Source organism: Xyrauchen texanus, chromosome 48, assembly GCF_025860055.1.
Source record: "Xyrauchen texanus isolate HMW12.3.18 chromosome 48, RBS_HiC_50CHRs, whole genome shotgun sequence".
NCBI lineage: Eukaryota > Metazoa > Chordata > Actinopteri > Cypriniformes > Catostomidae > Xyrauchen > Xyrauchen texanus.
Genome location: NC_068323.1, coordinates 25,658,843 through 25,684,080, shown reverse-complemented (window position 1 = coordinate 25,684,080; position 25,238 = coordinate 25,658,843). Strand labels below are relative to the sequence as shown.

The window sequence follows — 25,238 nt, the reverse complement described above, 5'->3', positions numbered from 1 at the left end:
ATTTTCCTAAATTTTTTATGCCTTTTGCGTATTCGATTTTCCACAAAGATATAGATGATATGGATTCAAAGCTGGAGCAGCTAGTGCGATGGAGAATTTCTGTATATGGATCTCTGTCTTGCCAGTTAAGTGGTTCATGTTTCACATCTATACAAGAGGGTAGAAATGCAGACTACCTGGTATACAACCACCTTGTTATGAAGGTTACGTTGGTGGTGTCAAAGACACTTTTCTGAGCCTCCCGAAGGATGATGAGGCTTGTTTGATGCAGATTTGAATTTCCTCACATTTTGCTATTATTGAGGGGGGACATTTTGGGCCACCTTTTCTAGGCCTTTCCCCTGAATGGCGTGAGCAGTGTGGTCCCTAAATAGGGCTGCTCAATCACACAGAGATATGCAGAAGACAGCTGCCACTCAATCCCAGCTGCCAGCGACCATTGCTGTGAGCCGCTGACGTGCAGAGGTCTAACTAGGAGCTTCCAGCACATTCAGGCCTGCTCTCGTCACCAGTCTCGCCATCGCCACAAGACTTAAGCATTTAAAGGAGAAGATATTGTGCAATGACGTTTTTAAAGTGATGTTGGGGGTGCGTACTTCACAGCTTCACTATCTTGGCTTTGGAGGAGATGTATCCAATGGCAAAGGATAATCCTAGATGAACCCTACTCCTACTCCTGCAGGGGGCTGCTGAAAATCTGGTTAAACCAGAAATGCCTCAAACCTGACCTTCATTGCTTGCTTTTCTGTGTGCTCCCCTAGCGTTTGTCTTACCAGACTTAAGATTAAGATTCAACTTTATTGTCATTGTGCAGAGTACAGGTACAGAGCCAATGAAATGCAGTTGTTTTCGCATATTCCAACTAAGCTGGGGTCCAAGCGCAGGATCAGCCATGAAACAGCGCCCTTGGAGCAGATAGGGTTAAGGGCCTTGCTCAAGGGTTGGGGCCCCGACCTTTCAGTCAGTAACCCAGAGCCTTAACCAGTGAGCCACCACTGCCCTACTATAAATAGAACAGAATTAGGCCTGCTAAGGAGAAATGATCAGAAATTCATATTCTGGGCACTGGATGTCACAATTACATGCAGCCTCTATTCACAGCACATCATCTCCACTAGTGCATTCTGTGTCGTCACCAACTTCATCCACTTGTAGAGTTCAACTGGAGATTGGAATACTCCTTATTTCCAAGGATGAAGTGCCCAGCAGAAAGAATGATACATTTATTAAAGGATTGACATCAGGTTAGATAATTTACTCATGTTCTTGTTCAAATGTCCTGATACCTCACATCATACAACTGATTAGAGCTGTTGTTGAGTAAGCGGCTGAACAGATTTTATTTAGCGCGCACAGAGATGCACGAACCTACCATACGCTTCCAGAACATCCTGGGTCTGGGAGCTTTGAACATCCTTTCTGCCAACAACCAAGAAGAACTGTGTCCAGGTGTACCTAGAAGAATTGGGGTTGTTTTAAAAGCAAAGGTGGTCACACCAAATAATGATTTAGCTTTTTTATGTTTACTGGAATTTATATGACATTAAATGATAAATTAAAACTATTTATGGCATTATTTTTGAAGACATCCTCACTATGCAACATTTTTCACAAGTGCCTAATATATATATATATATATATATATATATATATATATATATATATATATATATATATATATATATATATATATATATATATATATATATATATATTGTACATACAAATAAGCATTTAATTAAATTGCAGCTGATAGTTTTTAGTTTAGTTTTTAGTATTTCATATTTATTTGAGCAAGCTATTGTCATGTAGCTTACCAACATTCTCCACATTAAAGCATAGCTTTCAGCTGATCAGTTTTAGTTCAGCTATTTCTTCATGTAGAGCAGTTGGTGAGTACATTGCCCAACAATAAATACATCCTAATATTCATTTATGAACAGTGAAATATAAGGCAGGCTAATGTCAATCACATTAATGAATGTACACTGCAAAAATGATTAGTAGTTCACTTTGGATGCCGGCTCTGTGATTGGCAATAATTAGTTTGTGGACTGTCTTATTTAACATTCTATTTGTCATCATCCTTTAGAATATGGCTTAATATTAAAACTTGAATAGGTTTATAGACAACACTTTGTGAAAACCGCATTAGGTGAACTTAGTAATATTGTAAACAATCAAGCTAATAAAGTACTTTGAAAATGTTAACATTGTACATCAATTTGATTTCTTGCTCAAAAAGGACGGCTGTGAAAACTATTAAATGTTTTTCGATAGGTCCACTCTTTCCCCTGGCACAGAACGTTTGTCAATGCCCTTTACAGGGTCCATCCGGGTAACATTATTCAGTCAACACACGAGGGCATTCAGTATCAGTTCTTTGCAATATGTGTGTGCATCGGCGGATTTTTACACCAGCTGATGAGAAATTATTCTTATATTTGCATACGGGAAACGCCATTGGTCGGAGATTTCGGTGGGCGGTGTTTAGTTGGACATACTAAAAGCGTATCTCAGTGCTGGTTTCCATCCTGTTAAGAGAAGTACGTGTGGCTGACAAGTCTTTACTGCGCCAGTCTCTCATTTATCTGCTTTACTACAAAAACAACGTGCAGTCATGGTGAAATTAGCCAAGGTAAGATAAGCGCAAATATTCATAACATAATTTAAGATCATTATTTAAATCTAGAAAGAGTTAACAATAGAGATGGTCTATTTTACTCTGATTTGATCGCAAGGCCAACACGTGCATCACTTGCATATCGGTCATGCGTGTTTTATACCGTAGCAATATACGATCGCAGAGTGCAAATGGCCTTTTAAAGGGAATTGCAATCTCATGAATTATATCTAAGTCTTTATATTTAATTATTATTATTCCGTTAATCTGAAATGCCCATGCTGCTTCATTTCTAGGCCTCCGTTGACACGAATGACGGAAAATTGCGGTTTTTTTATTTTTTTATATATATATATATATATATATATATATTTTTATTAAACACTTTATTATGTAGTAAAGTTCGCCCATGTTGATGGTTATGATTTGTGATTTATTTTAGTCTGTCGTGATTAATTATTACTCAATGATTTGCCATGCGTGTTGTGTAGCAATGTAGCTAGATGCTAAACGCCTCCATTTTGACTCTGCAGAGCGCGGGCAGACATTTAAAATGCTGCATTATCAATGTGCAGTGTGTTTGGTTTATACAAATACAATGTTTTTGCACGAGCATAGCTTGTTCGTATCGTGGAAGTATTCCTTACACGTGAATGCTTTACTTTGTTAGTTAGCATAAAGATTTTACACGTGTATCCTGAAGCCCACGTGGGTTTGTCCTCGCGGAGAGTTTTTCGCTTGGATCCTCGCGCTTTTTAAAATCAACCGAATTATGACGTTTAATTTTTTTTAATGTTATCATTTTTTTGTACTTCTAGAAATGTTATCAGCCAAACTGTTATAGTAATTTAAATACAATTGTGCACACCCCCAATATGTTCTTTGTACAATAAGATATTCTAAACCAGCGCTATACATATATTTATGTAATTTTGTATATTTTCTAAAATTTTAGTGTAGGCCTTTGTGAATAATTAAATTATTCATATGGACAATTTATTTTTATTAGTTAAAAGCTATGTACTTTCCATAAAGTGTCCTCATGTAGGTTAAATGCTCATGAAAGTATTTTCCAGGGGGCAAACATTGCTCTAACTAAAAAGTTTAATGCTGACACTGAATCAAACCACTCTGGATTTTTACAGGCGACCAAAAAAGCAGCAGCCCCTCCAAAGAAAAAGGCCCCTCCACCTCCTAAAGAAGTGGAAGAGGAGTCAAGCGAGGAGGACAGTGATGAGGATGAAGAGGTGAAGAGTCAACCAATGTAATGCATTTCTATTTTTTGTTGTACTTAAGATATTAAATGAGTTTTACATTCTGCAGGCACCACCAGCCAAAGCTGTGGCAAAAAAGAACACAGCAGCTGTAAAAAATGGAAAAGCTGCTGCCAAACAGGAGAGTGATGATGATGATGATGACGACGATGACTCTGGTAAGCAACATTTGATTTTTCCCAATGAGTTTTATAATACTGGGGGAGAGCGCTCTTAGTTTTCCCATTCATCTCAATGGCAATTGCTCTGCTGCCACATGCCAGAATTATGCAACCTGCCTGCTGCAACAGACAACTTTATATTAGAACTGTGCAACATGAGTATTTCATGCTGTTAAGAGCCCCCCGAAATTGGGCGGTGGAAAATGCATAATTTATGCAATAATATATATATTTTTTTGGCTTTTTAATAATACATGGCTAATTTTTGCATTACTTTTAAACAAATAAAAAAAAAAACAGTATTTTTAGCCACTAATAATGTAGCTATGGCATTTACCAGCAGGGGCTAACTGCCTAAACTAACATGCCAAATCCTGACCCCTTGGGTTTTTCTAATCTAAGAAAAGTCAGATCAATCAGCATGGCTTTATTGTATCTCTATTGTTTCCTTCAGAAGAGGAGGCTCCTCCACCAAAGAAGGCCACACCTGCAAAACCAGCTAAGGCAACTCCTGCAAAGAAAGCTGCACCTGCAGAGGAATCTGATGATGGTACAATACATTCTCATTGTCAATGAATATGCTTATTTTTATATATGTACTCAAGCCAATGAAACATACACTAACACGTAAAATTACTGAATTGTGCTGCATGTCTTTCATAGATGATGAAGAATCTGATGAAGAAGAGGCACCCCCACCCAAGAAGGCTGCAATTGCCAAAGCTGCAGCAACACCTGCAAAGAAAGCTGCACCTGCTGAGGAGTCTGATGACGACGACGACGACGATGGTATGAAATAAATCCAATTGTACATCATACATTCTAAACTAGATTTGGAAATGGCAGTGCTTGCAAGGCAGCAAAAATGAAGGTTAGGTTCATTAAACTGCAGCAACAAATGATAGCAACTAGGGCTGCACGATTTGAGAGAAATTTCATATTGCGGTTTGAGGTTAATTTTACGATGTAATAAACACAAGGTATCATGAGTCAACTTGCTTGGTTATCAAGGAAAATGCACAAATAATTACTGATAATGCTGGAATGTGTATTTTTCAACTCAAACATACAAACTAGCAACAACCACGACTATACAGTGTTTTCAAATTAAAATGTTTTCAAAATTACATGTTTGCATTACTGCAAACTTGTTATTTTCTCAATATTACACTTAAATAAAATGGAACAATAAATACTTCAAGGATAAAATAAAGATATATCGCCAAGCTGTGATCTGTGTTTCTGTTATTTTTTTGTGACGGTCTGCTTCCATCTTCACCCGAATTCCACTCTGAACACCGGAAACTCACATGCCCACACGTGCTACTTCCTAAACTGAGACTGACTGGTCATCTTTATTAGTGGTGTAGAATATGGGCAAACGGCTCTGAGAGAATGGGCTGTCATGTCCACACATGCACTTATTTAATAAAATCACAGCATTTGCCGTCATATTATCGCACAGTCTGACATCGCGATGTCATTAATCGTGCAGCACTAATAGCAACGTGAAATATCAAGTTATTAGAATAAACAATTCTTGCACCACAGGTGTTTATAGTAGGATGCATCAATCTGAATTTAGCCGATACAGATAAAATGTTATTGTTATATATATATATATATATTTTACACTAACTCTCACTTTACAAAAATATTGGTATCAGCCAATACACTGCTTTTCTTTTTTTTTTTTATATAAGCTGTCATGGTTTAGTAAACGTGCAAGGCCATATTGCGATGTGCGAACCCTTCTACGTATTGTGGATTTGAATTCAGAGTTTATTTATATAGTTATAAATGAACCACCGGTTTTACATATTGCCATTTTCGTGCACAACTGATATGCCTGAGATGATTTTAATTTGTTCAATATTTGGCTGAAATGTCAGCCAGTTAATACATCAGTGCATCCCTAGTTTAGTCATTTAAAGCCTAGCACATGACTCAAGCTCGTAACCTTGGTCGTGAGATCTGAGACTACTAGTCGCCAACTCAAAACAAACTCGCCCCGACTAGTTGCAAAAGTCACAATGGTTTTTAAACCAGCTTCCAAATCTGCCTGACGAATCAGGTGTGCTCACTCTCCTGATTAGTCAGAGTGTGACAACAGCCAATGAGATGTACTGTAGATGGCTTGAGGAGAGCAAGGTATTGGGATGCAGGAAATTAAACTCATCAAAGCTGCAGATTGCCAATTTTCTTCACGATAAGAAACGCAAAGTGTTGCATGTTATGGTTCAGGAAGTCATGATCATCGCATAATCTATCTGCATTTAAGCGTGCGCAGGGGTGAGTCTCTCCGGGACAATACTGTCTGGTCCAATACACTTAGTCCTGCATAAAATAATTTTTTTATATATAATATATATTTTTTATTTTTTTTGTCTCTTCAAAGACCGACTTGTTTGGAAAAAGAATCCACAGTAGAATGAAGCGAACAAACTGCCTTACGCAATCCGGGATTTAATAAAAAATGTCAGCCACGCTTTCCTTATGTTAGGATCATTGGGAATCAAATGCAAAGAGTCTGTTTTTCCTGGCACTGTGCAATGTTTGGAAAGTTTGCAGGCATCTCGAACCTCTTGTTGCTCCAATAATCCCTGTTACTTCCTGCCGTACTGACTCAATGCTCCAACCGCGAACCTGTGGGTGGGCCAAAGAGGTGAAGTAGGCGTTGCCATGTTTATGCAGAGTGAGACTTGTGCTGATGTTATGCATCTATATTGCGTAATAGAGAAGGTATAGAAAAGGAGTTGTTTGGATATACTGGTTTAAATTGGTCCTATTTTGGACTAATGAATAAATTGAGTTCTGAAACAATTTTTTTTTTAGATAACATACCATTATGTTTTCAACCATGTGACAATGACCTATGTCAAAATATCAAGGAAAATTATTTTTCAATGCATGACTTTTTTTTTTTTTTTCTTCTCCCGTTAGGGGCAAATCAGTGTAACAAAAAGCTGTTTTTTCATGTCACAATCTGTGATGGGAAACAGGACTGTGCTAGAAACTGCTGTAATGGGGTCTAAACCATTTATTTATTTTTTACATTTGATATATTTAAATTTAAGATGTACCTTTTTATATAAATACTCATGTCAACCACGTCCGTACACATTTTGTTCAGGTGATGAAGCAACCTTATTATGTTTCACTTTAAGAGCGCTACATTTCTTTACATTTGGGACAAGGATATGCGCAGGTTCTATGAAGCCAAATTGTGCTCTGCTGTCCATGGATGCACATCAACAAAGCTTCCCGTGAACCGCGAGCTTCAGACCAGTGACTGGATCAGTGCGAGCACGTCAACCGGGTGCTCCTTAAAATGTGAGCTCTCGTGACGATTGCAGAGCAGCAGACATGCGCGATTAATTCGGGCTTCCGTCGATATCATTGCGCATGCGACTCATTTGAAATTGACATGAGAATTTGATATTTTAAAGTACAATAAGTTTAACCATGTGAAACACCTGCTCAGCTCCAGCATCAGTTTTAACTTTACACAGATACACATCAACACCCTTACTAACATTTTTATCATTTTTCATTACAACTGTGGAAGTTGTATCCAAGAAAACCATGGGTAGTTGAAAACGTCATGGGTATGCAAATACTTCGAATTGGATTGAACTGAAAAATAAGCTGTAATCAAACGATTGATCACTTGTGATATCTGTATAATTTCCTTTTTTTGATGTGGATGTCCCAATGTAGATGCTTAATTTGCACAGAGCTCAAAATATTCAATTTATATTTTGGTTACATTTGAGGGCAAATATGTAATTGTGTTAAATAGGCACATAATATGGATTGCAGGGACCTGAATCTATTTAAATCGTATCGTGGCAGACTTTGAAGTATTGGCATATGTTGGATCGCAGGCCAAGGGAATCTATATAAGATCTTATGAAGAAATGGCCGATTTACACCCCACTTATTACCAGGTGTACACAGGGCCTCAGTTGGGCAAAAATGGTCAGTTCAGTGGGCTAAAGCAAGCTACAAAGTCACTGCCTGAATTAAATTTTAAAATGAATGAATAAATAAAAAAAACATTCTGTCCCTGTAGATGAGTCTGAAGAGGAAGAGGCCCCACCTAAGAAGGCTACACCAGCTAAACCCATTGCTAAAGCACCTGCTGTCAAAGCACCCGCAGCCGAAGAGGAATCGGATGATGATGATGATGATGATGATGATGACGACGACGACGGTGTGTGAATAGATGTTCATATGAAGTTCCAGCATCTGAAGTGGTTGTCTTTCCTTTTAGAGATGCACTTGTCATTTACCACAGCGGTCTTACTAAAAGTAGTTGATGACACTGGATCTGATTTTTGAAAAGATGCAATGTTTTTTTTCAGTATATTTGTCAAACTGTTAACTTTCTTTCGATTGGTTTCCACAGATTCAGAAGAGGAGGAAATGGACACAACACCTGCGCCTAAAGCCCCTGCTAAAAAGGCTGGAATGGTGAAGGCTAAGGAAGAATCGGAGGAGGAGGAGGAGGAAGATGATGATGATGATGATGAAGGTATGACTGGTGTAATGGCCATTTCATGTTACTGGAATGTCTTGCCCCAAAATTAAGATTTACACGCCCTCATGGCATTCTGTCTTTAGAGCACAAAAGTGTAAGTATTTCATGGCCGCCCTTTTTCTTCCCAAATTGGAATTCCCAATGCACTCTAAGTCCTCATGGTGGCGTAGTGACTCTCCTCGATCCGGGTGGCGGAGGACAAATTTCAGTTGCCTTTGCATCGGAGACCGGCAATCTTGCATTTTATTACGTGGCTTGAGCGCGTTACTGAGTAGCAGCGTCTGTGGATGCTTTACGCTATTCTTCGTGGCATCCATGCGCAACTCTCCTTGTGCCCCACCGAAAGCGAGAACTGCATTTTATTGCTTAGGAGACCTGGCTGGAGTCGCTCGGCACGCCCCGGATTCGAACTCACGAATCCATAGGTGGTAGTCGGCTTCTTTACTTGCTGAGCTAACCAGGCCCCCTCTTTTCCATATAATTAAAATCAATGAGTACTTAAATGACGAGGCACCATTTAAAGTTGTTCATACAACTTCTGCATGATATTAAAGTTTACTGAAGAAAAACAAGAACTTTGGGTAAAGAACACTAAAATTCCCCTCTGATGCACTCAAATCTGAGCGACTGCATATTTTAAACCTGGTACGACAGTCACATGAGACCAAAAAAAACAAGCTACCAAAATTGACACCTTTTTGTAGTTGATTGGTGCACAAGTTGGACCTTTTTTATAGTGCTTTTTTTGTGGTAATTGACAGTCTCACTTAGATTAGGAGTAAAAGAACAACCAGGAATAACTTTAGAAATTGTGTTGTAGAAAATAAAATGTCATATGGGGTTGGTACTTAATGGTAAATTTACAGAATGTTTGGGTGAAGTATTCCAATATAATGCATTTGTGCAATCTTTTATTGAATTTGCTCAATTCCCTTTTGTGTGATTTTAGAAACACCCACAACTCCAGGAAAAAGGAAAGCTGATGCGAAAAAGGAAAAGGGAACTCCTCCAGCCAAGAAAGTCAAAACTGAAGGAGAGGGTGAGTCTCAATTCAAGACATTGTAATTCATAGGGGCTCTAAACCAATATATATGATGATTAACAAGGGATTTAATACTGATTTATGTGATGTCACCTTTCAATTCTGATTGGTTTATAAATAAAACTCTTAAATTTGATTCTTGTTATGGTGAACTAAACTTCCTTTTTGGTTTCAGGCTTCAGTCTCTTCATGGGTAACTTGAACCCCAATAAAGACTTTGATGAGATCAAGGCAGCCATCACAAAGTTCTTCTCAAAGGAGAACCTTGAAATTCAGGATGTGCGTCTTGGCGGATCTAAGTAAGGGCAAATGCGTTGTCTCCCTTTTATTTACGTTTATACATTTTAAACATTACCTCAGCACAACTGTCGCTCTTAATATAGTCAACATTCAATCAAAATTGACACTTAGCATTCTAGGTCTTGTTGGTGCACAATTTTACACGGGAGCATTTGTCGTATTCTTTCACCAAAATGTATAAACGTACCAAGTATTTTACTTTTGTAATGAGATTTACAAAAGAAAAAGAATTATTGTTGCCAATGTCATTACTGTTGAAAAAGTTAGTGAATAGACATTAAGTTGGCTAAATAAGTCTTGTCATTTTGGTAGGAAATTTGGCTACGTTGACTTTTCATCAGAAGAAGAGTTGCAGCAGGCTTTAGCACTTAATGGTAAGAAGTTGATGGGCCAACCACTGAAACTCGACAGAGCCAGAAGCAAAGAGAACTCACAGGAAAACAAGAAAGGTAATTGGACTCATTGAGCTTACGCAGTGAAATGTAAAACTAGCCATTTCCAGAAACGATGAAAGGTTTTTAACTCCCTGAACTCTCGTGTGGGTTTAAAGATAGTCAAGTGCTGATCTGGAATGATCGTTATGTGGTCCGATAAACCTTAAGCTTGCAAATGCCAACGTAATTGTTTTCTTCCCTCAGAGAGAGATGCACGCACTTTGTTTGTAAAGAACCTTCCGTACTCCATAACGCAAGATGAACTGAAGGAAGTCTTTGACCAGGCCATCGATATCAGAATGCCAGTGGGCAATGATGGTTCTAGCAGAGGGTGAGGACACGAGCCATTACTGTTTGTGACTGCCAAATTTAGAAAGGCTTCACTGACTTGTATTTATTTTATTTTTTTTATACAGAATCGCCTACCTCGAGTTTAAGACTGAGGCTATCGCTGAGAAGATGTTGGAAGAAGCGCAGGGTGCGGATGTTCAGGGACGTGCAATCATGATAGATTTCACTGGAGAGAAAAGTCGTCAGGGCAGCAGAGCACCAGGTGATTTGCTCCCCAGTCTATTGTGGCTATTCTTTTTTGGATTGGGCTCTTAATTGGATGCATTTAGCATGTGTGACAACTGTTCTCCTTGTCCCCCTGTTTAGCTGCTGGTTCTTCAAGCAAAATCCTTGTGGTAAACAATCTAGCATTCAGTGCAACTGAGGATTCTCTGCAGAGTGTGTTTGAGAAGGCTGTGGCTGTCAGAGTACCACAGAGCAATGGCAGGGCAAAGGGGTGAGTGTGTTTTGCATATACAACACAGTGGTTAAGTGTTCATTAAGCTTTTCAAGAATGAGTCTTCAGTAATGATTTTTATGTATGGAAGTGGTCTAAATTTCCCCTCATTTCAGGTTTGCATTTGTGGAGTTTGAGAGTGTGGAGGATGCCAAGGAAGCACTGGAGTCATGTAACAACACAGAGGTTGAAGGCAGAACTATCAGACTAGAGTTCAGTCAGAGCAGAGAAGAGAGAGGAGGCGGCGGCGGCAGTGGAGGAAGAGGAAACTCTGGTGCGCACAGTTTGACTTTTTTAATGTGACCCCTTCATTTAAAAATCAAACAGCTGGAAAAGTAATGGAAATTTGTTGGTCAAAAGGGTGGGAACCCTGATTTTGTGAATTTGCCCTGATAAATTAAGACACAACGTATATTAGCATTACGCTGATTAAAAATAAAACCATTCAGGGGATCAATAAATTAAACATTTACTGCTGTTGCTTGGATATGTAATCTGGGTAAGAAATGCACTTTTTTTGCCCACCAGCCACAGTGGTGTGAATGCCTAATTTTGGGACACATTCTAAAATGCGCAGCATGGCTTAATTCACAAAGACTGTGATTATTGAAAGACAAAATTCAGAATGCACCTTATCGATTATGCATACTAGAGACTGACCGATAAGGGATTTGAGGTGATACCAATTATAGAGGGGGAAGATTCACTGATTACCAATATGGTGGCGATATAGTGAATTTTCAAGCTGGAATGAAAACTGACCTTTTTATATGTGGATTGTTTACCGATATGACTATACAAAGGTACTCGAGGCTGCTTTCTTAATGTCAAATATTCTTTGATTAAAAATATTTTATTATACATTGCCAACAAATTCTAGAATATAAAGAAAAATACTATAAATGGCTTTAGAAACATCAGTAGTGTAGGTACAGTATCAGTCAATTGCTGATCATTAAAATAAATATCAAAATAAACATCAGTACTGTTTAGTATCAGTCAAATGCTAACTATTTTAATACTGCCAGTCAATAAGGGTCAGGTTGTAACTGAACATTTACACCTGCCGAGAGAAACGCAGCGGTGTTGCATGTGTTCTCTTATACAAGTTCAGGGGAAACTTTCAACAATTGAAATTCAGACTTTATATTACTTTTTATAATGTTTCTAATATGACCGATGTATCGGTTTGGTACTAATGCATACTTTAAGTTACAGCAGATGATTCCAGGGTCAGAATGCAACTTGCAAAGAGCTCATATACAGCATTTTTATAGATGAGACAATTCTTGTCTCAAAGTTGAACATTTGTATTTGTGTGTTCTGCAAGTGCCAATAAACCTCAACAAGTGCATGTGCATCGCCTACATTTCTCACCAGCATGAAACACCTGCATGTGGTGGGTGCTAATTTCACAGTTGTCAGTCAATGACCCTGTTTACATGCACTTGCAAAAACTCATTCCAGGGTTTTTGCAGAAAGTTGATTTCTGAAATGTCATAAATTAGCAAAGGAAAACTGCATTCATGTTTAAGGGATTAAGAGAAAGTGGTTTAACACCTAGGTTTCTGCTGGAGAACGCGGTTCATGTGGCAATAAAAATGCATAAGTGGAGGAGTTCTAGGTTTTTGAAGGGTGGGATTCTTCCAGCATACTTCAGTGCAAGAGTATGATGTAAGAGGAAATCTCCTCTACTGCAGGTCAAAACCAGAAGCAACTGTAGGACTGAAATGAAGCTAAATGAAGGAGAACCAAAAAATTGCAGTGATCCAAATATGTTGTGAATTTTTGTATTGCTCCACCCTACAGTAATTACTAACTGCCTTCTCTCTGCCTACAGGACCTACAAAAACCCTGTTTGTCAAAGGTCTCTCAGAAGACACCACAGATCAGACACTGAAAGACTCATTTGAGGGTGCAGTCGCAGCCAGAATTGCAACAGACAGAGAAACTGGATCATCGAAAGGGTAATGCTGATTTGCGTTTTTGCATTTTCACATCTCATGAGCAGCTCTGTCAATGCAGTGGCGCGGTGTATGAATTCGCATGAGAAGTACGTTTCAGATTCACATTTACATGTCTGATGTGAGACTTTAATTCACCCAAAATTGAAGATTGTTGCATTTAGAGGTCCTCGTGTCTATACTGCAGCTGTAATACTTACTGAATACTGTTTATATTTTCAGATTTGGTTTTGTAGACTTCGACAGTGAAGAAGACTGCAAGGCAGCCAAAGATGCTATGGACAACGGCGAGATTGATGGAAACTATGTGACTCTGGACTACGCCAAGCCCAAGGGCGAGGGAGGCAGAGGGGGCGGCAGGGGCGGATTTGGCGGCCGAGGTGGTGGACGGGGTGGTTTTGGCGGCAGAGGTGGTGGTCGCGGTGGTTTCGGGGGACGCGGTGGTTTCGGGGGACGCGGTGGTTTCGGTGGCCGAGGTGGCGGCGGCTTCAGGGGAGGACGAGGCGGACGAGGAGGTATTTGTCATTGCAGAAATATTAAGACTAGTCTGGTTTCACACCAGTGTACGCACTCCAAACATGCGTACACTGAAAGTTTATTTCAAATAATGGACTAAATCTATTTTTATTTTTTCTTAGGTGGAAGAGGTGGTTTTGGGGACAGGCAACAAGGAAAGAAGATCAAGTTTGATGATTAAATCTGTTTTTGAATGTACTGTTTTCATTGCTTAAATCTATTTTGTCAGAGCGTTTCTAGGACATTCCAGAAAGTGTCAGTAATCTATAACTGTACAGTGACCCCCCCCCCGACCTCTTGCACCCTTCTGTGTTTTGAGCTGCATCCCCAACCATCCACCTTGCATCCTCATCTGTTTTTCTGAAACGGGGAGCGTCAATGAATTAAATGTGAATGTTGTAATTATGCTCTGCTGGTTTAGGTACATGTTGTACATGATTTAGTTTCTTTTTGTTGGTGTGTATTCACTTCTCTTCCCGAATTTTTATTTAATTTTACTTTTTTTGTTGTTTGCTACAGGTGAAATTTAATGTGCAGTACTTTTTTTTTTTTTTTTTTTTTTTTGGGGCTAAGCATATTCTAACCAATTTGTGAAATTTAATACAAAACCATGACATTTAAAACCTGAATGTGAAGTTGTCCCTCCCCCTGAATTTTTAGTTTCACTTTTTTTTTTTTTATATATATATTTAAACTTGCTGTTGACGTTAAATGTGCAGTATCTTTTTTAAAGTGCAAAGCATGTTGTAACAAATACATTAAATTGACTCTTAGATATGTAAATCTGAAATATGAGTCTAAGGACACCAGGAAATGCTTCCATTCTGAAGATAATGTGAAGTTTATATGTAAAGTAAATTTGGCTTGTGACTTTTCTTTTTCCAGTTCAGATTTTTCATAAAATGTAAAAAAAAATCATACCATTTTGATTAAATATGGTTTTTAAACTATTTGTATTGTTTGGCAAATTCTGTACTATTTAGTTGAACAATGAGGTTTATCTTTATATATTTATCTTATCAGCTTAAATTACAATATAGCAGTGGTAATGTGTTGTATACAAATTTGTTGAAATTAAACATTTATTACCCAAATTTGAAAACAAAGTGGTTATCCAATGACCATTCAGGGACTACATTTCATTTGATATTTAATACTTAATTGTGGACAATTTCTGGCTAATTCCTCTTAGCTGCATCCACCCGGTAAAGACCTTCAAACTGTTGAACTGTTTGAATCGCTTGTAATCGAAGACCATTTTACACAGTTCCACTGAACCGACTACAAGTTTTATTCCCTCTAAATTTAAAATGATTCAAAGTTTAATTTTTAAATGACATCTTTACCACAAATGAAACGTTAGTGGTCGAATGTAATCCAGTAACCCATTGAATTAAAAACAAATCCAAAACACCTAATTTGATGATCTGCAAGCTATGTGGACATTAAGAAAATTATTGAAACTTTTAGACCCACAGTAATTGCAATCCTTTTGTTTTTTTTTTAAAACCAAGTCTTCGTATTGGGTGACATTAATCAACCGTATAGCTAAACTTCTTAAGGACATTCACTCACAGAGAAATACACATTCTTTAAATCCAAAATGGAGAGAGTGGAAAATAAAAGGCGATGCAATAGGGCAAATTGTCACAGTCGCATCATGCCATTATTGTTAATGGCCCGTTACAGGCTTTTCAGCTAAACCGAAGCACTAGAGCAAACGAAGAAACCGTACAAATTTCTAAGTGGGGCCTGGGTAGCTCAGAGCATTGACACAATGTCCGAATTCCAATCCAGGGCTTGCGGAGTGACTTGAGCTAGGTCTCCTAAGTAACCAAATTTGCCCGGTTGCTAGGGAGGGTAGAGTCACATGGATTAACCTCGTGGTCGATATAATGTGATTCTCGCTCTCGGTGGGGCGAGTTGTGTGTGGATGCTGCTGAGAATAGCGTAAAGCCTCCACACCTATTTCTCCGAGGTAACGCGCTCAACAATCCACATGATAAGATGCGCGAATTGATGCTAAGGCAATTAATATTCGTCCTCCGCCACCCGGATTGAGATGGAGTCACTACGCCACCACGAGGTCTTAAAGCGCTTTGGGAATTGGGGAGAAAAAAAGTCAACCTACGAAATAATTTTTAAAGAATAAGTTCCATAACATTGCAAAATATCAAACACTCATGACAATTAGTCCCAATAATAATGGGGCAACCTGTCCCGACCGGACATTTAACAAACAAAAATTGCCATTGTGGTTTTATTGTGGTGGGATGTTTACCCAATTAGCTATACACCAAAATATGATTATTTTGGAGGACTCGATTCAAAGTCTTGTGTGTGTGTGTGTGTTTATTTACAGGCTTATGTAATGATGAACAGGAAGCAGTCATAGATGCTGGTACTTTATCTGTTAATTCTGTGTCTGCTGCTTTTCTCATAGATTTTAATCAAAGATCCCAAGTATGCCGGCAAAAACTACTAAAGAGGCAATGTATTCAGGGAGCTGGAAATTTAGCCGTCCTGGATGACTGCAGCCAGAGGTTCCCATCTCAGGTCTGCAAATGATTCAAAGTGTTGCTGACTCCATGCCTACCTCACCAGTTGAGGCTGAAGAACCTTCTGTCCCACTAGTTGAGCATGAACCATAGAGTTCTGTGCAGCTCTCACTGTAAAGTCTGTCAACATCGACAGGTCAGGTGGAGGCAGAACTCTCAGGCCCCAGCATTAAGACCGAGCCAGAGAGCTCAGAGCCATCTGCCCCTTCAGCTGAGTCTCAACTGGAGAGTCCAGAGCCACCCTTAGCACTGAGCCTAATAATGTATATAGCACTAGAGGCAGAACTCTCAGTTCCCTCGTCTTTCAGAGAGCTCCGAGCAGTCCTCATCTCTGAGATTGTTCACGCTGCCAGAGGTGGATTCAGCAGAATTTTCAAGCCTCTCTGAGCCCATCACACCACCTGTGTCAGACAGGAAGAGGAACTATGACAGAATTTCCTCTGAGGCCTACTGTACAGTTCCAGATGGCCTTCTAAATTTACTTTGTATTGGACAAGGTCAGTCATTCTAACTGTGTTTTATATGCACATACACAAATATCAGGTTTATTTAACATGTAATGTTGATTAAATGTTTTATTGCACCATGGATGGATGGATGGATGGATGGATGGACGGATTCTGTTGGAAAGAGGTTGAGAAGTACATGGTGTTTCACAATCCCATTGCCCTGAAAAAAAGCTCAATACAATTATAAATATTATCTTTCTTAGAAGAGCTTATGAGATGTTGAGATCTAATGTGGATGTCTTTGTGTACAAAAAAGTCAGATTAATTCAGCAATGGATTCTCTCGCTCTCTGTCTCAGGCTGATGAACAGGAGAGGCTGAAGAAAGAGCTGGATCCCGAGAAGAAAAAGGCCCACAAATGCTAGTTGGGAAACATCAAATTCATGAGTGAGTTCTACAAGCAATAGATGCTTACAGAGGCCAATATGCTTGAGATTTTGAGGAGGTTACTCAAATTCTGCAATGAGGAGTCAATCAAGAGCCTCTGTTAGCAGCTCACCACTGTGGGCCAGGACCTGGACGTTGCAAAAGCAAAGGTGAGTCCAGGATCAGAACACTGTTGCATGTAGGTTGTTGGGTGTACGACAGACATTAGTTTTTCTGCGTCTGCAGAATAACAGCACAGTATATTGTATCCTTTTGTCATTTAAAGCTTGTCAAACATGGATGGATTCTTCAACCAGATGGAGCAGAAGGTCATGTGGCGAAAAAATGTCATCCTGGATTCGCTTCAAATTCATCCAGATCACGGAGCTGTGTCTGTTGAGCTGTTTTTTTGATTATTTCCAATTGTGAAGGTGGGTACAACACCAGGGGATCAGTGTTGTCACAGTCTTAATTTTGTTCTGCCCTCCTCTTAGAAAAATTAGTGTCCATGAGGCCACGATGGATTAGCAGGAGGAAAAAAGGAAGCTCCATCAGCAGAAGACACTGAATAATTCTGCTCTAGTCTGATGTTCTTTACATCTTATGTAGTCCTCAGAACATCTCTGTCTTTCTTGCTATCTCACCATTTCTGTTAAAGCAACAAGCAATTTGTTCCTCTATGATAACCATGTTTTCTCTTCATGTAGCAGTGATAGACAGAGAGGAGACCTGGAGCTCTGTGACAGAGAATAACAGGACAATAGAGTCCATCAAACACCCAAGCCCCTCTGCTGAGCCCTCAACAAAAGAACCAGAGGGTGCAGAAGAGCTCTCCATGCCACCACCAGAGGCTGCAGAAAATGAAGAACAGCCACCAAAAGCATCAGAGGGTGCAAAAGGCAAAGAGCCCTCAGGAGCACCACCAAAGGGTGCACAGGATACAGAAGACACCTCAACACCACCCCCAGAGGGTTTAGATGGCACAGAAGAGCCCTCCACACTACCAGAGGGCTCAGAAGATCCTTTAGTAACACCACCAGAAGGCACAGAGAGCAAAGAGCCTTCAACACAATGACCAGAGGGCGCAGAGGAGCCCTCAACACCACCAGAGGGCATAAAGATGGCAGATGTGGAAACAGAAACATTTGCAGGCCCTCATCAGAGCCCTCAACACCCGCAGAAGGTTTAGAGCAGCCCATAGCCAAAGGTTTTCCCACAACCCCTATCTAGCCAGAAGATGGAGGGCTGTGACAGCAAGACTGGGAGGCCTCAATGTGCTAAAGACCAGTTAACAGTGGGGATGGTGATCATAAGGGCAATTTAATTAGCTTTAAATGGAATATTTTATTAAGGGGTGCATTTAAAGTAACTGGTGGAAAAAATAAAAAATGTAACTATATTTATTTATCAGGAAACTATACTCATCACATGTGGCAGATTTAGCCAAAATGGCAAATTTTCTTCTGGGCATGTTGATATTAGAAAGAAAATATTCTATATACAATAAAGACATTTCACAATGCCAAGACATAAAACCAAACCTAAGTAGCACATCTAATACTATTTAAAGTCGAAGCTACATTAAACACTCTCTAAATGCCATCACAGGACAGTAGAGCACAGTGATGTTCCCAAGGCCTCCAAGGTAGAGACACATCTGAAGAGACAGATTTGCGAAGCTGTTATAGAAAAGGAGGTTATTTTCACTGGCGTCTATAGTATCTTTGAGTGCATTTTTTTATTGATACAATGGATAATTTCAGCTCTAAATGTAATAAAGGAAGTTCTGAAAATGACACCTTGCTACATGTCATGGACTATGTGCTTTGCAGGTTGCTAGTGTTACGTCCAGAGATGTATTCAAATGGTTGGTTTTAAATGTGTTTTCTTTAATGTGTTTTTGTGTGCTTTTTCCTGTGTTTCTTCCTCTGTTTTCCCTTTGGCTCCTCCTACTCCATCTCAGGTAGCTGATTGTCTTCAGCTGTGCCTGCTTACCATCCCAGGCAGTAGTAGCATAAAAGCAGAGAAGAAACCGCCCAGAGAGAGAGAAATGTTGTCACAAGAGCTTTCTCCAGAGCATTGTCTTTGTCCTGCCTAGCTTTGTTGTAACAGATTATAACTTAGTTGTGAACACGATAACTGCCTAATGTTCTACTTTGGGTATTGTATCGCTATCTTTGTTTGACTGTTGTAAGTGTCTAACCGGTATTACATGTGTTTATTTGGAAGCTGTAGGGAGGTGGGTGCCATTTTTGTTGTACTCTGTTTTTTTCCTGTTTTGAGGCCAGGAAGGGAGCTAGATTAATATTGTGTTATTTATTTTCTTTTCTTTGTAGGGTGATAAGAGGTTTACTACTACAGTTAGGTTTGTTTGTTTGTTATTTTGGCCTTGCCCTCTCCTGAAGCCATTGCTTCCCTTTTCTTGTTTGCTAATAATACCTTGTCCTTATTTCTGTAAATATAATAAAGACCTTAACAGTAATTTGTTTGATTGTGGTGCTGTGGCAGGACTCAGACTAATGCTCTTTAAACTTGTAGTCTTTGTTGCGTCCATTTATACCCCAAGACTTATTTTGGGACGTAACACTAGTCTATGCAGCTCAGGAGCAGTGGAACCCTCAAACACCTCTCCCGAACCCTCCGTACCAGACCCAGAGGGCTAAGAACAGGCAGCAATGGAGGCAAGAGAATTCTCTATCTCCTTAGTTGAGCTTTCAACACCAGCACCCGAGAGCTTGGATCAGCACTCTCTTCACCCTCAACGCAGTCTGAACAGGCAGTGGTGGAGGCAGGGTGTGCAAAGGTCAGCACCAGAGGATCCCCCCTCAGTGGTCAAGGCAGGAGAACCATTCCTTAAGTGGAGATCTCAACAACAACATCAGAGCGCTCCCAGCCAACCTCACCCCAGAGTGGAGCTGCAATTACAAAACTGGGAGGAGGCAAAATTGTGTGGAAAATCATGACCATAGGGGTGGTGTTCATCAAGGATTCAATCAAATACCTTTTAGAGCTTGCTTATATAGTGTCTCAACAGGCTTAAGGAAGGTCTGTGTCCATGTTGTCATACAGTATGTTGAATTAAGAAAAATCATGGCATAAACAATATTACTGCCTTTATGGTCGTTATTATTATTCTCAAGTCTTGGAATTCTTGCAGTACTTCAGGCACAGAGCTCCATCTTGTTTTTAACATTGTAAACAAGATTTAATCAGTGTGACAATGCCTCCTTCAGGACATCCAATGCCCTGTAGAGCAGCTTGAAAGGTGAGTAGCTTGTGGAAGCTTGGGAGACCTCCCCATGCTGAACCAGGTATGGTGGCCCTGACTTATGTGTGTGCTTAAAGCATTCTACTACACTGCCAGGCCAAAAAGAAAAGTTGCTGTTTGGATTTAAGGCAGTGTGATGACCTGGGGTTACTTCCATTGGTCAGGTCTTGACTCAGCAATGTTATGCAACAATAAAATGTCAGCTGACAACCTGAATGTACTGAATAACCAGGTTATTCCATCAATAATTTTTTTTTTTTCTTCCCTGACAGCACAGGCATATACAGGATGGCAATGCCAAAATTCATTGGGCTCAAACATGAATCGGCCACCACAGAGTCCTGACCTTAACCCCATTGAAAGTCTTTGGGATGTGCTGAAGAGGACTTTACAGAGAGGTTCGACTCTTCCGTCATCAATACAAGATCTCTGCCAAATATGAATGCAATTCTGCACAGAAATAAATGTTGTGACGTTCCATAAGGTTGGTGAAACAATACCATGATAAATGTGTGCTGTAATCAAAGCTAAAGGCGGTCTAACTAAATATGAGAGTATGCTACTTTTTTACGTATGCTACTTTGTGCCAGGCAGTGTAGTTTCACTTGTGATCAGCAGCAGAAAGTCATATACATCTGGGATGCTGTGTGAATGAGTTAAATGATGAGAGAAGTTTCATTTTTGGTTGAACTATTTTTTTTAATGGTGTGTAAATTTGTGTTTTCATTTATCATTTTGTTCAGTATTTGTCAAATAGCTTAATCCTGGTCGAACTAACAAAAAAGGAATTTTATGATCCCTCTTTTTTTTTTTTTTTTAAACTATTCACATCTTACAGATTCCGCAAGGGGTGCGTAAATTCATAGTAAATCATGTAACAACCAAAAACTGTACAGAATATACAGTACACTGTATATTCAATGCCTCCTTCAGGATGTCATTTCAATCTTTTCAACATGTAACAAAAACTAGAAAGTCCAAGTTGAAAACATCATTCTCAAGATTTGCAAGATTTCTCAAAGTCTTGGAGAAAACAGCCTGGCTTGAATGTTCAAGACAAGAGTTCTGAACGTCTCTTGGCTCTGGATGTTGGATTAGACTGGAGTCCACAATTCAGGTCCTTTCAACTGTGGAGAAATGAAGGGTGACATTAATTTTCAGAACAAAATATTATCATTTCCTCTTTACACCTTAACATTTACACCTTTCTGTGAATTACAAATTAACTGCATTTATGTCTTAATAGTAATTATGCAAAATAAATACTCTACATCAGGTATACTTAAAGGGATTGTTCACCCAATAAGGAAAAAGTATGTCATTCATTCTTATGTTGCTCTAAACTCATATTACTTTCTTTCTTGAAACATAAAAGATGTTAGGCAAAATGTTGGTGACCTCAGTCACCATTCACTTTCATCTGGGGATGTTAATGTGTAATCGTCATTAACAATTTGAACGATTAAGCATATTGATTGTGAATTAATAAATTGACAGCTTGCATACTGCACGTAACGTCATGTCAGCAACAGAATAAAATACACAGCTTGTACAGTAAATATGAAGAGGGGTGGGCGATATGACCAAAATCTCAAATCACAAATTTTATTTCACGATAACGATATACACTCACCTGCCATTTTATTAGGTACACCTATACATCTACTTATTCATGTATCATTATCTAATCAGCCAATTATGTGCCAGCAGCGTAATGTATAAAATCAAGCAGATATAGGTTAGGAGCTTCAGTTAATGTTCACATCAACCATCAGAATGGGGAAAAATGTGATCTCATTGATTTAGACCGTGGCATTAATGTTTGAGCCAGACAGGTTGGTTTGAGTATTTCGGTAACTGCTGATCTCCTGGGATTTTCACACAGAACAGTCTCTAGTGTAAAGAGAATGGTGCGAAAAAAGTTACTATAGCCATTCTGTCAGCTCGAACCAGTCTGGCCATTCTCCGTTGACCTTTGTCATCAAGCCGTTTCCGTCCACAGAACTGCCGCTCTCTGGATGCACTCATTTTGGAGCTTAACAAACCCAGTCCCAATTCCTTTTCATTTTGGGTGAACTTCCTTTAACCTAGACAATATAAAAATCCTACCTTTAACAATACTTACCTTACTTTCAAATCAACCAATACTTATTTTTTGTTGTTTCACAAAATATTGAAACCACATTTATTTTTCAATATTTTCTGTTTTTATAAAATACCTTTCCAAATATAGCAAATGTGTGTGCTTTCTAACAGATATTCTATCTTACTGTTGCTTACCTGCATAGCATTTCTCTTTCAATCCTGGAGTGCCAGATAGAGGACAGTAAAGCCACTTTTTTCTTTAACTGTCTAATCTGGGCACCACAAATGTTATTCTGGGTCAAGGCCAGAATGTGCTTCAGGGTCTCTGGAGATTCATCCACCATGCAGGTACGATTCGTATAAGAACAAACTGAAGGCTCGTGGCTAACTGAAACACTACATTGTTCGCTGGGGTAAATCTCAGCGGTTCTGCTAACTTCAGCCATGTCAGTCTCCAAAACAACTTCCTCATTTTAGCAAAACCTTTTTTGCCACTGGAGTCAGACAAACTATGATCTAAACTAAATACATGTGGATCATTGTGTCCTCTTGCTTCTCTGCTATCTGGTGGCGTCCTTTCCAAACTCGTCTGTCTTACTCTGGTGCATCTTGCCTTCTGCAAATGCTCAGGGAATGAAAAGATGGTGGGAACAGCAGGTTTAGTGAGGCGCACTTAGCCTTGTTCGTTTGTGAAGAAACAGTTCTCTTAAAAGTGCAGGGAACATATACGGGAAAATGGATATGGCTTCCAGTTGTCCCATCGGACAACGCTGAAGCCTACTGTTATCACCAAAAGGGTGTGGGTGTGTGTGTGTGTGTGTGTGTGTGAGAGAGAGAAACAGCGAGAGGGTTGCTTTTTGCAGGACATTGGTCAATAACATAACACAAATTTTTTTGTTGTAGTCCAGAATCTATTTAATTATTCAAAAATAGATTAAAAATGCAATTTGCACAATTATTTGAATACACCTCTTCATTGGTGAACATGTTTTCAATTACTGAATTCAAAGTCATTTTGATATTTTGTCTGGGTCTTAGTCCAAAAGTCATGTGTTGTAACCATTTGTGTTATTAAAAGCTGTAATTCTTGAAAAAAATAAATGTTGGCACAACTAGTGCAGAATAATTTTTTTATTATTACTTCTTTAAAAAAAAAAAAACAGTTATACAAACATTATATATACAGTGCTCCCGGAAAGCATTCACAGCGCTTCACTTTTTCCACATTTTGTTATGTTACAGCCTTATTCCAAAATTGATTATTATTTTCCTCATAATTCTACAAACAATACCCCATAATGACAACGTGAAAGAAGTTTGTTTGAAGTCTTTGCAAATTTATTAAAAATAAAAAACAAAAAGTCACATGTACATAAGTATTAACAGCTTTTGCCATGACACTCAAAATTGAGCTCAGGTACATCCTGTTTCCACTGATTATCCTTGAGATGTTTCTACAACTTGATTGGAGTCCACCTGTTGTAAATTCAGTTGATTGGACATGATTTGGAAAGGCACACACCTGTCTATATAAGGTCCCACAGTTTACAGTGCATGTCAGAGCACAAGCCATGAAGTCCAAGGAATTGTCTGTAGACCTCCGAGACAGGATTGTATCGAGGCACAGATCTGGGGATGGGTACAGAAACATTTCTGCAGTACTGAAGATCCCAATGAGCACAGTGGCCTCCATCATCCGTAAATGGAAGAAGTTTGGAGCTGGCCGCCCGGACAAACTGAGCGATCGGGGGAGAAGGGCCTTAGTAAGGGAGGTGGCCAAGAACCCAATGATCACTCTGACAGAGCTCCAGCGTTTCTCTGTGGAGAGAGGAGAACCTTCCTGAAGAACAACCATCTCTGCAGCACTCCACCAATCAGGCCTGTATGGTAGAGTGGCCAGACAGAAGACACTCCTCAGTAAAAGGCACATGACAGCCCGCCTGGAGTTTGCCAAAAGGCACCTGAAGGACTCTCAGACCATGAGAAACAAAATTATATGGTCTGATGAAACAAAGATTGGACTATTTGGCCTGAATGGCAAGCGTCATGTCTGGAGGAAACCTGGCCAATACCATCCCTACAGTGAAGCATGGTGGTGGCAGCATCATGCTGTGGGGATGTTTTTCAGTGGCAGGAACTGGGAGACTAGTCAGGATCGAGGGAAAGATGAATGCTGCAATGTAAAGAGACCTCCTTAATGAAAACCTGCTCCAGAGCACTCTGGACCTCAGACTGGGGCGAAGGTTCATCTTCTAACAAGACAACGACCCTAAGCACACAACCAAGATAACAAAGGAGTGGCTACGGGACAACTCTGGGAATGTCCATTTGGACTAAGGCTGTAACATAACAAAATGTGGAAAAAGTGAAGCACTGTGAATACGTTCCGGATGCGCTGTGTGTGTGTGTGTGTGTGTGTGTGTGTGTGTGTGTGTGTGTGTGTGTGTGTGTGTGTGTGTGTGTATATATGTGTGTGTATATATATAATGATTAATATTTAAAAAACTTTGTTCAGCAAATCAAATTCATGTGGTGTGACCAACATTCTGTTGTGACAAAACAAAACCTTTTTAGACCCTCAAGACTGTTAGTGTAGTTTAAAGAAAACAATGATATATATATATATATATGGGTTTTTCCTGGCTCAAAATGAGGCAGAGGTGGTACCATCCTGATCAAGTGCACACATACACTTGTACCATACCTTCCTCTGGCTGAAGCAAACACTTACAAGCAACATATTTTAGGTGTTCTCACTATAGTCTGATTACACTATTCAGCACAAACTGTGCAACAATAATATGTGAGC

At 39.4% G+C, this 25,238-nt stretch overlaps 1 protein-coding gene across 1 annotated transcript; it reads left to right on the top strand.

Moving 5' to 3' along the window:
• The first annotated feature begins 2,482 nt into the window (after nucleotides 1-2,482).
• On the top strand, nucleotides 2,483-14,116 carry ncl (nucleolin). The gene is made up of 17 exons (XM_052121621.1): nucleotides 2,483-2,638; nucleotides 3,769-3,870; nucleotides 3,947-4,055; nucleotides 4,513-4,608; nucleotides 4,722-4,847; nucleotides 8,134-8,274; nucleotides 8,470-8,595; nucleotides 9,551-9,640; nucleotides 9,819-9,942; nucleotides 10,256-10,392; nucleotides 10,582-10,708; nucleotides 10,794-10,930; nucleotides 11,035-11,164; nucleotides 11,281-11,438; nucleotides 13,005-13,131; nucleotides 13,351-13,643; nucleotides 13,767-14,116. The coding sequence occupies exons 1-17, from the start codon at nucleotides 2,621-2,623 to the stop codon at nucleotides 13,823-13,825; spliced, it is 2,100 nt and encodes a 699-aa protein (XP_051977581.1). The 5' UTR covers nucleotides 2,483-2,620; the 3' UTR covers nucleotides 13,826-14,116.
• Nucleotides 14,117-25,238: the final 11,122 nt, after the last annotated feature.